The 13,267-nt window shown below is 44.6% G+C and overlaps 1 protein-coding gene across 12 annotated transcripts in view; it reads left to right on the top strand.

Moving 5' to 3' along the window:
• Positions 1-13,267, top strand: part of LOC143215670 (uncharacterized) — a 174,632-nt gene that overhangs the window by 88,199 nt on the left and 73,166 nt on the right. For all 12 annotated transcript variants that reach the window (XR_013010417.1, XM_076438068.1, XM_076438023.1 and 9 more), the window contains exons 3-4: positions 8,577-8,625; positions 10,659-10,926. Coding sequence is in view for 11 of the 12 variants with exons in the window: in XM_076438023.1 (XP_076294138.1) it covers positions 8,577-8,625; positions 10,659-10,926 (317 nt within the window). In the remaining variant the exon portion in view is untranslated. The remainder of the gene's footprint in view (positions 1-8,576; positions 8,626-10,658; positions 10,927-13,267) is intronic.

Here is a 13,267-nt window from a genome sequence, read left to right on the forward strand (position 1 = left end):
CCGTTTTATTTCTTTAGGCAAGATCCGGAAATCTGGTATTCCGCGTTGAAACACTCGTTGGATACGCTGTACAGAAAATTTGCAGTTGATTTGTAAGAGTTATTCGCGACAGAGGTTCTTCGCGGCTGTTGGAAGAGCCGAAATCGATAGTACAAGAGTTTCCTCGAGGCCCCGATCGCGAGAAACTCCTATTTCGCCGGCTTTGTCCGCGAGCTCGCGAGCTTCGCCATTTATTCGCGCCGCGCCGCGGCGATCTTAGCGAGGAGGACTAACGCCGCTGCCATTATTCACTCTCGAAGTTTACGCTCCCTTCAACGATCGTGTGTAACTCGCAGCTGCACAACCCCGCTTTGCATAATGCAGCACGGGAAACGTTTAAGCGTCCCACGGAATTCGAACGGGGCCATTACTTTAGGAGGACGGCACGGCGCGTGTGACACGCTGAAAATAACGCGATCCTTGCGAATTTTTTATGGGAACACCGACCGGCTAGGAAACTTTAGGGCCGCTCGGAAACAGTTTTCCTCTTCGAATGAGTATTTGAGTTCGCCTCGTATTAGACGAACGCGTTAATTCCTTACAATGCTCATAAGCTGCAACTAATACATTGAGCGCTTAAGTTGTTTAAATCTGTCCGCTGTTTTAAATTGCAACTACCCCCTTTTGTCATAAATACATACAATCCGCAGTCTAATGAGTTTTTGATAAAAATCGAATGCTTTGGTGCTCGTGATTTGTATATTGGAGCATGGCCAGTGTGTTTTCGGCCACGTCCTCGAAAGCCATCAATTGAATTACATAACGAAAGATGCGCGGAGTTACCCAGTTCGTTATCTCCTCATACATGACAAGCGTAACCTCGTCGCTCTGTAGCCGAGGCTGCCGCTAACAACGTTTCCTCGTCTAGATACGAGCTAGGTTCTACTTAATTACTGCGTCTTCTGCATTCGAGCATGTCAATTTCCTCGAGCCTTAGACCATGTCGCTCCTATGTAGACGTCTTATCTTGCGAGGGTAGATAGGCAGCTTACATCGTGCTATCGGTATCAGGATGCTGGGAAATATTCGGTTAAAGTTCACACGGAAACACTGTCGTCCGAAACACTCCCATAGAAAATCTCGATTTATTCAAATTCTACAGACATTCGATAAAAATTCTCTGTCTCAATCATTTTTAATACAACATTTTTCAATTCCTCGAGTCACAAGTCACAGGTTTTCCTGATTTTCGATTTTCCAGGAACTAGCACTTTACGTGCGGTTCATCTGCAGTGTAACGATGCACTGGAGTGTATATCGGGGCCGGTACCGCCGCGGAAAATTTGTTTAGGATGCAACAAGCAAGTTGCATCGGCCGAATTCCAGTTCAGTTTGTTGCAACCGTTTCGCGGGAGCACCGCCACTCCCGTGTGTAGATATGAATTTATATGGATTGCATTCGCGCGGCGCGCTGTATACGGTGCATTGATGCGATATGGAAATTTCACCGTGATGTTAATGCCACCGATAGACGTCACGCCGACAAGGGAATTTCACTGTGCAGTCGGGAAATCGATCTCGAAGGTCGCTACGCGCGCCCCTGTCAACCGGGCTTTGATTTTCACGGGGAATTTTTCGAAAGCCAAATTTATTTCAACAGGAATGCTGCATTTTCTGCATTATTTTACTTTTAAGCTTCGTATATTACATGTAATAGGAGTGAACATGCATAATTCGTGCAGAAAATTGATTTCTCCGCCAGTAATTTTTGTTTGATAGAACTGTTTGATCTCTGATCGGAAATTACTATGTCTGAGGTGGGCGTAGCCCCTCAGGTGCGTTTTCGCTCGCGTTTCTGGTTCCAGGAGGTTCGATTCATTTTCTCCGACACAGGGTGCAAGCTTCTGTACGTTTGCGATTACCATCTCCTCCAGCGTGTTCTTTTTCGTGGAAAAGGGAGAGAGAGGCTGCATAAGCGACGAGAGTCATCCTTGAACCGCGCGCGCCGCCGCGCCTCGCCGGAGCTTTCCATCTCGACTGAATTATTACTGCGAACGTATCCGGGGTTTCCGGTTCGCTTGTAACCGCGATTCCAAGAAAAATAGAAACGAACGTACCGGATGAAAATGGAGGAACTCATCCGGGCCTGTGTGTACCAGCACCGCGCACCGTCTCTGATATTATTGAACGAGTTGCTCTACGAAATTCACTCGGCGCTGAAAGATTTACTCCTCGGACATTCTCCGAGCTCTGTTTCGAAGTTTTAAACGGAACGAGAGCTGTTCAGCTCGTCCGCGGGCTATCAATGTACATATGTATGAATTCGTTGGAAGATTTAGTGTTCGGGCGTCGCGTCGCGTCGCTTCGTTCGTATCTTCCGTTGATTCGATACGATTTCTACCAGCTTCGCTTTATTTCGTTTCGCTTCTGTTGCAAGCTTTCGTTTCCACTACCTTCGTCTTATTCGAGTCTGACGAAAACAATATGTCGATGTTTTAAAAAATATTTCACTCGCGATAGGAGACTATAACCAAGAAACTTGCGATTTTCCGTCGTTCTCGGAACGAAATAAAATTGCTTCGCGGTCTGTCGATGAACCGGGGAAGATTTTCGAGAACAAACGTCCTCAGGTTCCCTTTCTCGCGTTGTCACGTTCCGCAAACGACGACGGAACCGCCGCTCGCCGCTCGCCGCACCGCACCGCACCGCATGCCGTCTTTGATAAACATCGTTCCTCGCTTAAGTGGATTCGGTTTATTAGAGGCCGCAGCGTCGCTCTGGCACTCGCGAGCAACGAACCCCCGAACAGGATCGATCCAGGCCCTATCCGTAATTGAATCTGATTCCCCGTGAAACCGTTGTGTTCCGAGGAGAACTTGCGCTTCCATTGCGTACAGTGTAGAGGTAAGTTCATTGTGTTTGGCGATTCGCGATACGAAACTTTGCCCCGGAGTTTCGGTAATGATGTGTACGAATGCTTCGATTTTCCTGGCGAGCTCTCCATTTAATCACTGCCCAATTTCTGTTCGAGTGCAATTGTCTGTGCTGCTTTCAATCATCCTGCGATTTAGTCGTCTTTCGTACATTTATTAATTGTATTCATAAGTTGTCTCGAATTCGTTAATGGTTTCTCCTAAATGTCGAAGGCAAGCGAAACAGGAAATGTCTCCGCGTCGAACCCCATTTTCGCGATCCATCGAATCGAGAGGCCCGGCGCGGTGGGTTGGATCATTGTTTCTTGTTCGTCCGGTCAGTGGACATAGTGGTGGCGACCTGGTTTCGAGACAATGGCGTCGGCGTTTTTGCGCTGATGCCGTTGCAAACTTATCGAGCGTCGCGACGCGTCGCGACGGGAAACGCTCGACTTCTTGCGAAAGCTCTCGCGGAAACCTCGGAATCAGAAGAGGATCCTCTTCAGACCTTTCTGCGGAGACACTTTGCTCGATGTCTTTTCCTTTCGCGAACAATTCGAACAATGCAGTTCAAATTATACCGCGTTTAGTGTCGCTTTAGTCGGAAACATTCCATAATCGTCTAGTTTAGATTCGACCATGATATCGTCGGCCCTTTCAAACACGAAACACTAATACATTGTGTCTCTGTGTATGTAGCGAGCATCCGTGTCTAGTTTTAACGACGACTTTTAAGAAAATTCGTTATCCGTCCTCCTCCTCAAAGGAACGTAACGGTATTACCATTTCTCCGGCTGGAATTCGCTCGAGCCACCTTAACGAACGCTTAATTAAAATTTAATTAAGAACGCCTCGATGTAACGTTTCCTCCGCCTTCTTCTTCCTCTTCCCCTCTTCTGTTCTTCTTTTCTTCTATCCCGAATCAAAAGAATCTTCTCCCGTTTTCATTCTCGCTTTAATAACAAACTTTCCTTTCCTTCGGGGGACTCGCGCTTTTAGGACTCCTTTGGCCGTGCACGATCACTATACTATGAGGAAAGTGAATGATTGTTGCGTGGAAATGTCAATTTCGAGTCGGAACAAATGAATTTCCAGCATTGCCAAACCGTGAAAGTACAATGTAGCAGCGCGAACTCGAGACAGTCAGCTCGCCGAATTTCCCAAGCAGACGTCGAACAAATCGTAGCTCGTCACTGGCTGCACGATCGATCGCGCACCGGTTGCAAGTTGCAACTCGCGACAAGATTACATCGCGAAACACAGTGTTTCGCGAAACGTGTTCCCCCGGACATTGACACGGCAAACAGCATCGATCACTGTCCGATCCGTTCGATCCTGCTCATTCGTCGCTGGGAAATCGGTGGACACTTATCGGGACGCGGGGCGGGGGGCAGAAAACAGGATGGAAAACGTCGAGGAATTCTTTTCAATTCGCAAGCAGCAAGCAACATCGATCCGTTCGCTGCGCGTCGCGTCGCGTCGCGACGTACGGCGCTTGCAAAAAGTTTGCAAACAGCTAGATACATACATCGGTGACTGACTGGCTGGCAAAAATAAAGGAAACGCTGTTTATCTTCCACCTTTTCGAATTGAAACGAATCTCGTATGGAATTTACACTCCCGCTCATAAGTCTTAGGTCAGTGAACATATTTGTATTGAACTCTGTAAAGATGAAATAATCGTTGAAGGTTGCGAACAGAAATTTTCTTACCCGATGGAAAATCGACGAACCCTAGTTTCAAGCTAATCTTGCGCTGATTTTAGCCTAATGTTAGACCTGCACAGCCGACGAACTCTATCGCCTACAGCTTCATAAAGCTGTTAACGCGTGCTTGCAAACTATACCGAGGGTCTCGTGTCGAGCGCAGTTTTGTAGAAGCAGCCCGAAAACGATTACGTGTTCCGCGCGGTAGTAATGATAGTAAAGATATAACTCCGCCGCAGGACTGCTAGAAAATGCAAACTCATACACACCGTATACCAGAGCCGTAGCACGAAGGAATCGCGAATTGGCTGTTCCTGTAACGATCACCTCGAACAGAAAATAGCTCGGCTTATTACTCGGCGCAATAGCCGCGAAAATATAAGGAGAAGCGACACGCCACTGTTGCGCCGCGCCGTCGTCGAAAGTCGTTGTCGTCGTCGTCGTCGTTTTAGCAATCAATCATCGCGCAACCTTTTTTTCAAATTGCTTTCTACGATTTTCCGCGATAGGACCGCGGGTGACGCGATACGAGGAGATCGATTGTTCCGCGCGATATCTTTGCCACTCCATCTGCAAATATTAATGGCCTTGGAAACGCTATTTTGTCTCCCAACGACTGGAACGGTCTTTTTCGTGAAATATTCCAGTGGAATATTCTGCGAGCGTGACGAGGACATTTTCATCGATTTATCAACCGTTAAGCGAATTTTTAGAATTTTGAAACGGAGTCAGAATAACAACTAGAGGGGTGTTGTTGCTCGCTCGCTTCGCGAGCTTCGCAAGTAGGGTTGTCGTAGCACGCTCGCTTTGCGAGCTCGCGAAAGGGTTAGTGGTACGGATGTTACTTGGTGTGTGACTCTCCAAGAGTCACACAAAGAACTTCCCGATTAGTTAGTTGTAGTATATTATTATCATTATTAAGTGTACATTTTAAGAAGATTACACGTTTTCAGGGAAATTCAATAGTTTTCTACTTATCAAAATGTTTGCTATATGGCGTCGCATTAAACCAACATCGTAGGCTCGTTGCTCGCTTGGTTCCTTGGTATAGCATACTAATGTTGCAAAATAAATTGCCTTAATTAGTTTTTCGTAAACGATACAACTCATCATTATCCGGGTTTGCAGTATTGATCTTGGTTTTCTTCGATACTGTTAATTTAAATTGTCCCAAAATATATAAACCGCGCTCAATTTATAAACTCTGCTCAGTGCTACATACAACATTTGTAAAGTTCGCCTTTCTGATTTTTAAAAATCCAAACATACTTTCTCGTATGTTTGTCCCTGACTTTTATGAATCGTAATCGCTTCAGCAGGAACCACTGGAGATTGACTACGTGTGATTTGATATTTTTCCTCACTCGACATATTTACTTGATTCGATATAGACAGACCACAATATAGACGGAATTTTAGTATTTTCTTGAAAAGTAATAAATTTTAATATTCCGCATGTGTGCTCCATTAACCAAGCCGTTTTCAACATCAATGTTATTAATAATTATCATATAGTTTATATTAATTTTCAATTTAATCTCAGTTAATAATTCGTTTTGAACTGATTGTTTTTTTAAAGATTGTAATATAAATTTTTTTTGTACTTTCATCGATATTCTTTGAAAATGTATTCTCGGGAGTAGAGATGATTAACTCACTCTTGCATTGGGATAATTTTCGATTATTGTAAGCGGAAACATCATCATAAGGTACAAAAAAAAATTTTTTTAAATTTTTAAAAAATTGAAAAAAAAAATTTTTGTGTAATTACGTTTGTTTCTTCGGTGGAAACTTTCCGTTCTCTCGTATAAATTGCATTGTTGAATGAACTTCTTTCGAAAGAAACTAAAAAAAACTAAAAAACTACTGGACCAAAATGGACCAAAATCTAATCAGCTCTAAGTTACAGCGGGGCACATCGATTGCATCATTCATCATCCTGATCGCGTTGTTACTTTTTCTGAAAACGTTAACGAAAAATTTGACTGCAATGACCATGAAACGTGAAGATCTGCTAACAAAACCAATTTTCGATTTTCGGGGTCATTACAATAACTTCCCTATAAAATCGGGAAGTTAAAAATAACTAGTACGACGATGGACTCGGGGTGCATCCGACTAAAACAATTACGTAAAATTGAACGAGACGATTCGCGTTTCTGTCGGTGGAAAAGTACGAAACGCAAACAATCGATCAAGAAAAACCGCCAGGTGTAAATCCCGAAAGCCCTGGTCTACGGGCCAGCTGGAAAATTGCCCAAATACACTTCGAAATCCTCGAGCACGTCGGTTCGGGAGAAGTTTTTCGACAAAAGCAGCCGAGGAAGAAGCAGTCGGCCCGCGCCACCTTGCTCTCGCGGAATATTTTATTTGCCTCCGAAAAGAATTTCCACCGCGCCGGAATTCCATCCGGCAGAACCGCCGGCAACTTCCGATTCCGCGAACCTACCTATCCCTCGCGTCTACACCCTCTTCTATAGGGTGTCGCAAAAACATGTAACTATATAACAATTCGAAACGTTTTTTCCTTCTTCGTATTCTCCTTTCATTTTTCCAGGAATAAATTTCAATGTTAATGGTATTTGCAATGGTATAAATAATAATGTAATAAACGTGAAAATAATGATAGGATGTGTAAACGTTGTTTGATAAAACGTATAGGGTGAGACAGTTTTGCCGGTTGAATATCTTCGGGACACCGTGTAGCTCGTCTAACGTCTGTCTTGCTTCTCGTGCTTTATTTCTCCTGCCATAGGTTTCTTCGACTATACTTCTTTTCTTTCTCCGGTTCACTACATTCCCACGGACTTTTTCCAGATTTCTTGTCGCCGCTGCAGATTTCCCTGCACCCCGGCCCACCCCACGCCCTCGTAGATTCTTAAACTTCTTTCCGCGTTTTGCAGGATTTTTTACGGGCCAAGCGGCTCTGTTCCAGGCTCGTTCATTCTTTCACACCTTTTCTGTAACGGCTCCTCTATTCCCGGACCCTTTAGCTTCTATACTGTTTTTTAATCGCGCCTTTCTTCCTTTGCCAGTTCCCTCGGAACGCTTTTACCCCTCCCTCCCTCTCTCTCTCTCATTCAGTTTTCGCTCTTTCTCCCATTCTTTTTCTCTTTTTGTGCGTTTCAACTCGCTTCTGTAGCATTTTTCCGTTAAGCATCCGAAACCTCGCATTTGTTTTAGTTCTATGCGATACGTTGTGTAAACAGGTTACAGGAGTGTGCACTTTGTGCGAACGTTAAGTTAATTGTGCGTGGAGCACGGATTAACTGTCTTGTGTTCCTTAGAAACGGAAATGTCAAGGATTCTCCGATGACGTTTGCTTCGCTTCTGTCCATATCTCGGAACTTGTACAGCGAAGTTTTCATCAGTTTTCTTGCCACGGTTTTTAGAGGAGTACGTGTATCGATCTGGAGGGGTGAACTGTTTCACGAAAGGTCGCTAAATTCTTCGATCCGGTCGACTATAGTGCGTGGGAGTTCGTTAAGGAAAATCCGTGTCCGGTAATGGCGGAACGTCGCGTCGCAAAAACGAACGGAACAGTATGGAAGGACGGGGTTCTCTCTCTCTGTTCGTTCTAATTGACGGGGTCGTGCAAAGTGCTGCTCAAAGGGGTTTCCCAGTCGATTCCGTATGCACCCCCGCGAACGGGGCTGCGAACTTGTTAACAAGTGTCGCTCTGAAACGGAAACGGGAAAAAATCTCGGCCGACGACGAGGAGGCAGTCGATGCGATGGAGCGCGGAATCCTCTGGTGGAACGACAGTCTTCTGCGAAAATCTTACGAATCTCGAAACTTTGTTGAACAGGTCAAAGGAATGCGAAAGTTTCCGCGAGAAATGCTCGCGGACTTTCCTTTGGGACTCTTGGTCGCTGAATTTTAACAATCGCAATGATTATTATTAGTAGAATTGCGGATTTCATGCATTCGTAATAGGTTTTCACACTGGTTTACGAACTTCCTTTTCTTTTTGTTCCAGGCTCGACCAGCCGGTGACCAGCTCGACGTCCGGAATGGACAGCAAAAAGGTACGAACGATACTTTATCGATAGTTTATTGATTGTTTTCAATATACTGTTGGGTCCTTCATATAGAGTTTTTTGCGCTGATTCCGAATCTGTCCTTAATTTTGCTCCTATACGCACAGTTTTTGAAAAACATGGCTTTGAAAAAAAAACATATTTTTCAATTTTAAACAAATATTGTGATGTTATTATAAAAGATATTGAATTGTTCTTTACAGCAAAAGATTCTGTAGACTTTCCCGAATACAATGATATCCAATATTAATACGTTATGATTGTTTAAACATGTTTAAACAATGATTAAGGACGGAGAGACGCCACTTTTGCACCAATTTTTGAGGATATTTTTCAATTTATCTCAAAAAATTAGGGTCCAGCGGAAAATCGAACTATACCACGCGATAGAGCAGACTTTTATCTTGAAAAACCTCCGTTTGAAGTTTGCGACATCGACGTTTTTTTCCGTTCTGGTGGTGAGCGCCACTGGTGACAACTCATGTCGGGCGAAGAAATTTTGCTTTCTGGTTCGAAAAAAACGTCGACGTTACAAACTTGAAAGGGTGGTTTCTCAAGATAAAAGTCTGCTCTATCGCGTGGTATAGTTCGATTTTCCGCTGGACCCTAATTTTTTGAGATAAATTGAAAAATATCCTCAAAAATTGGTGCAAAAGTGGCGTCTCTCCGTCCTTAATCATTGTTTAAACATGTTTAAACAATCATAACGTATTAATATTGGATATCATTGTATTCGGGAAAGTCTACAGAATCTTTTTCTGTAAAGAACAATTCAATATCTTTTATAATAACATCACAATATTTGTTTAAAGTTGAAAAATATGTTTTTTTTTTCAAAGCCATGTTTTTCAAAAACTGTGCGTATAGGTGAAAAATTAAGGACAGATTCGGAATCAGCGCAAAAAACTATATAAGAAGGACCCAACATTATATTGAAATCATAAAAAAGTTGAAAGTTGGACAGTGTTATATCGATACATTGGCCGTCGAATCTACGCCTGGAAAAATTTGTACAACATGTTCGAATCGAGTCGATTTAGGCGGAATAGCGTACAAGATGCGGGGAGATGATGCGCGGCGTTGATGCACATAGCTCTACGGTAACTTGCCAAAATTGCACAGTCTCGCGAAAGTCGCAGATAATCGATACTAGCGATACGGGTTTATGGTGGTTGTAAAGGTTTCCAGCGGTCTGATACGGGCCTCTGGCGAGGTTAACGATGTCGTTCGAAGTTAACGCGATTACATCGACACGATAAGAGAACGGAGTTAATGCTGTAGCCGTGCTATGGATACACTGTATAATAAATAGGTCGCGAAAGTATATGGAATTTATGCGTTTCCGTAGACAACGTAATTTCGAGGAAATGGGATCGAATAAAATTTGCGTGTTACAGTCCATCGGATTTTCAATTATAGTACTTTGTTGAAATTAGGATTTTCTTTTTGGTCGTTTTCATTGCATTTGGTTGCAATGAACGGGTCACTAATTTGTACAGCGAAGACGATCGATATTTGAAACGCTGTAGCTTCGAAAAATCGGACAGAAGTCTATTAAGGCTGATTTGACCGGCGCGGCGACACCGAAATGTCAGTCAATTCATTGATGCAGCACCGTGGCTTGATTAAAAGTGGCTCGCGTCGCGAATTGTCGGCAATTAAATCAGTTTCCGTCGGGAACTCGGGATTTTCGGAACTGGGCATCCGGGATTCTGGATCCGGTCTAATTGAGCAAAAACGACGGAAAAATCGCTCGGACGGAGAACTCCTCCAGTTCTCAAACTCTGCGCGCACCGTCGAAAGACTTTTAATTCGAGTAGGAGACAAGAGTGTTTTCCCGAGGAAAATCGCGACGTGGACGCGCGATCGGTTCGGCTTCGTTAGTCGGTCTCCCGGATTTCTTGCGGGGAAAATCGCGAAATATTGCTTTTGCCAAGGATGCGATTCGATGAGACACCGATGTATCTTTGGTTGGGTGAAAACACGATGGATTCTAATGTAAGTCTCAACGATGATTTCAGGTTGTCCAGGCGGCGCCACTTCCCGTGCCTGTGCCTGTGCCTGTGCAGGTGCGCAGCAAGAACGATGGCTCGGGTGTGGTGGCGGCGTCGGTGTCGGGCGTTCGCAGACGAAGCGGCTCGCAGGGGTTGCGATCGCCGGCCGCGAAGAGGCCACTCTCCGCCCCGGTCGCCCTTCAGGGATGGCTGCACAAACAGGGCTCCGAGGGTCTCATGCTCTGGAAGAAACGGTGGTTCGTCCTCTCCGAGTACTGCCTCTTTTATTACAAAGGTCAGACTTGCCTCTACATATGTATACCTTCTGTATCTCTATCCATTTGGTTCTCCATTTACCATTCTATCTAGTTCTCGGCTTATCCGGACTTCTATACAACCTACACCGTCGTCCTTTCAATTAGTCTCGCGCAATATTCACACGTGTCCAGCACTCCTCAACCATCCCGGTCATAAATAAACGAAATTTTACTTCCTGAAGCTGACGGACGAACACTGCCGCCATAATTTACCTTCGCTCCGCTGCCATTCGCAACGCTAATTTTCTTTATTCCCGCGGAATTACGCGTCGCCCTCCTCCCTCCCTTCGACTTCTCCTCCTCCTCCTCCTTCTGGTTCGTGACAAAAACGACCGGGAGAAAAGAAAACGCGCTCCTATCTCTGGCTTCTCGTTCTCGTTTTTCGCTCGGTGCATTCTTGGCACAACACCCAGACACTCGTAATTCGGAGCTGGGGTGTTCGTTCGATATATGTATATGTACACGTCGAGTTCTGTTTCTTTTTGCTGCCGACGCGCCACGTTCGAGATGAGAATGGGGCTACGTGGCCCTTGAAACGGTATAACTTCGCTTGCAAAACAATAAATAAAGCAGATATTTTTATTGTTCAATTTGAGTTTGTCGAATAATTTCGCCGCAAAGCGCGTCTTTGAAAATCCGAACAATATCGTGAGAATTGTGCAGCAGTAATTTAGAAGTCGTTTGGAGTGCATCAGCGAGTGAAACGCGGTGAAATTATTCGCGGTTAAACGCGTCGAGGGTCGACTGACTGTACGTGAGCGCGTTGGCGTTGTTCACCGTTGTAGAATCGGCTGATTTTCGTGTCGCGTTGATCCTTTCTTTCGACGATCGCGACCGGAGTGGCCGCGGCACGGCAGCAACTCGTTTGCGCTCCCGCGAATATGTATATCGTGTTAATTAACACGATATTATATGACGAGAGAGAGGACACACACAATAGGAACAACGCGCGTCTGGGTTATTATTCCGCGCCGTGTAAATCCATTTAGCGGACCGTTCTACTCCATCCGGCCGTAAACCCGTTTAATGCGGATTTTAATATTCGCGACAATGAACAAGGGAACGGCAAATGACGCCGGTAAACACATAACCCGCGCGTGCACTTACAGCAGTCTTGCGAATCAATGTAAACACAGCAATGTTTTTTTTAATGTCTTATCAGTAGACTGCGGACTTTATGCATTTATCACAAAAATCGATGGATGTAATTTAAAACAGTACTTTTACTGTTAAGACAACTTGAGAACTCCCATATGTTATTTTCGATTTATTAAAATTTCTGAAAAAATAGAAAGAAAATTTTTGTGTGGCTTCTATGTCTTGCAATCGATCCAGACAATTTTTATATTTTGCATAAAGATCCGCAGTCTACTTGTCAGTTTCTGAAAGTTGGCAACATGACAATGTCAATGGTAGCGGCCAATATGTTGTACGTTCGATGAACTAGGTATAACTGGATATTCCCCATACAAGCAGCTTCGCGATCAAACAGGCAGATCGATTCTAATTAAATCAATTTTAATTAAAGAGGAAAAATAAATCGTTCGGATAAATAAGTCTATGCTGGAAACAAAGAATAAATTCCCAGAGATGAAACGACAAAAAGAAAGATTGGAGAATTCATGGGAACAAGATGGAGAACTGTTGCTGCAACGTGGCTCCGTGGCTCGCGAGCGCTCTTTGGGCTCCGAATCCCTTTCACTCGCGGATTTCCCGTTGCAGAGGCAAGTCGGATGAATATTTCTCATTAATGAACGAGTACGTCGACCCTCTTGCCTCGGCTTTTTCGCGAGGTTTCCGCGACAAGGCGCGGAATGGATCCGGAATGGAGTCCAGACAAAACGATCTTCCTGAAATCGTTTGACGCGGCGCGGCGGCGGGCCCTGAACGAACGGCTCACTGTGCACCCGTACATTATTGCACGCTGCAACGCTGATTGCTGCGAGAGCGCGCTGCATTGTCGACCACGGAACGTGTACAGCATCGTTTTAAGACTTTCAGCGAGACGCTGAACGAACCGCACTCGAAAGCGAGAGTCGTCGAATTGAGAGCACCCGCCGCGAGAAATTTTCTTCGAGAGGCAATTCCGACGATGGATCCCCGACAAACTGTCAAGGGAACGGTGTACATACAGTCGTTGTCGCCTCTTCTCCAATGATTTTCTTACGGGGAAACGAGATACGACGTGATTTTTTCAGAATTTTTCTTTGAAATTCAATTTCCGCTGGAACCGACTAGAAAATTGTCATTTCCCCATTCTTAAGAACTTTAATATTGGGTTGCAACTCCGGTATTTTAAGGTGGAATAGAAAAGCCAAT

This window comes from Lasioglossum baleicum, chromosome 2, assembly GCF_051020765.1.
Source record: "Lasioglossum baleicum chromosome 2, iyLasBale1, whole genome shotgun sequence".
Taxonomy (NCBI): Eukaryota; Metazoa; Arthropoda; class Insecta; order Hymenoptera; family Halictidae; genus Lasioglossum; species Lasioglossum baleicum.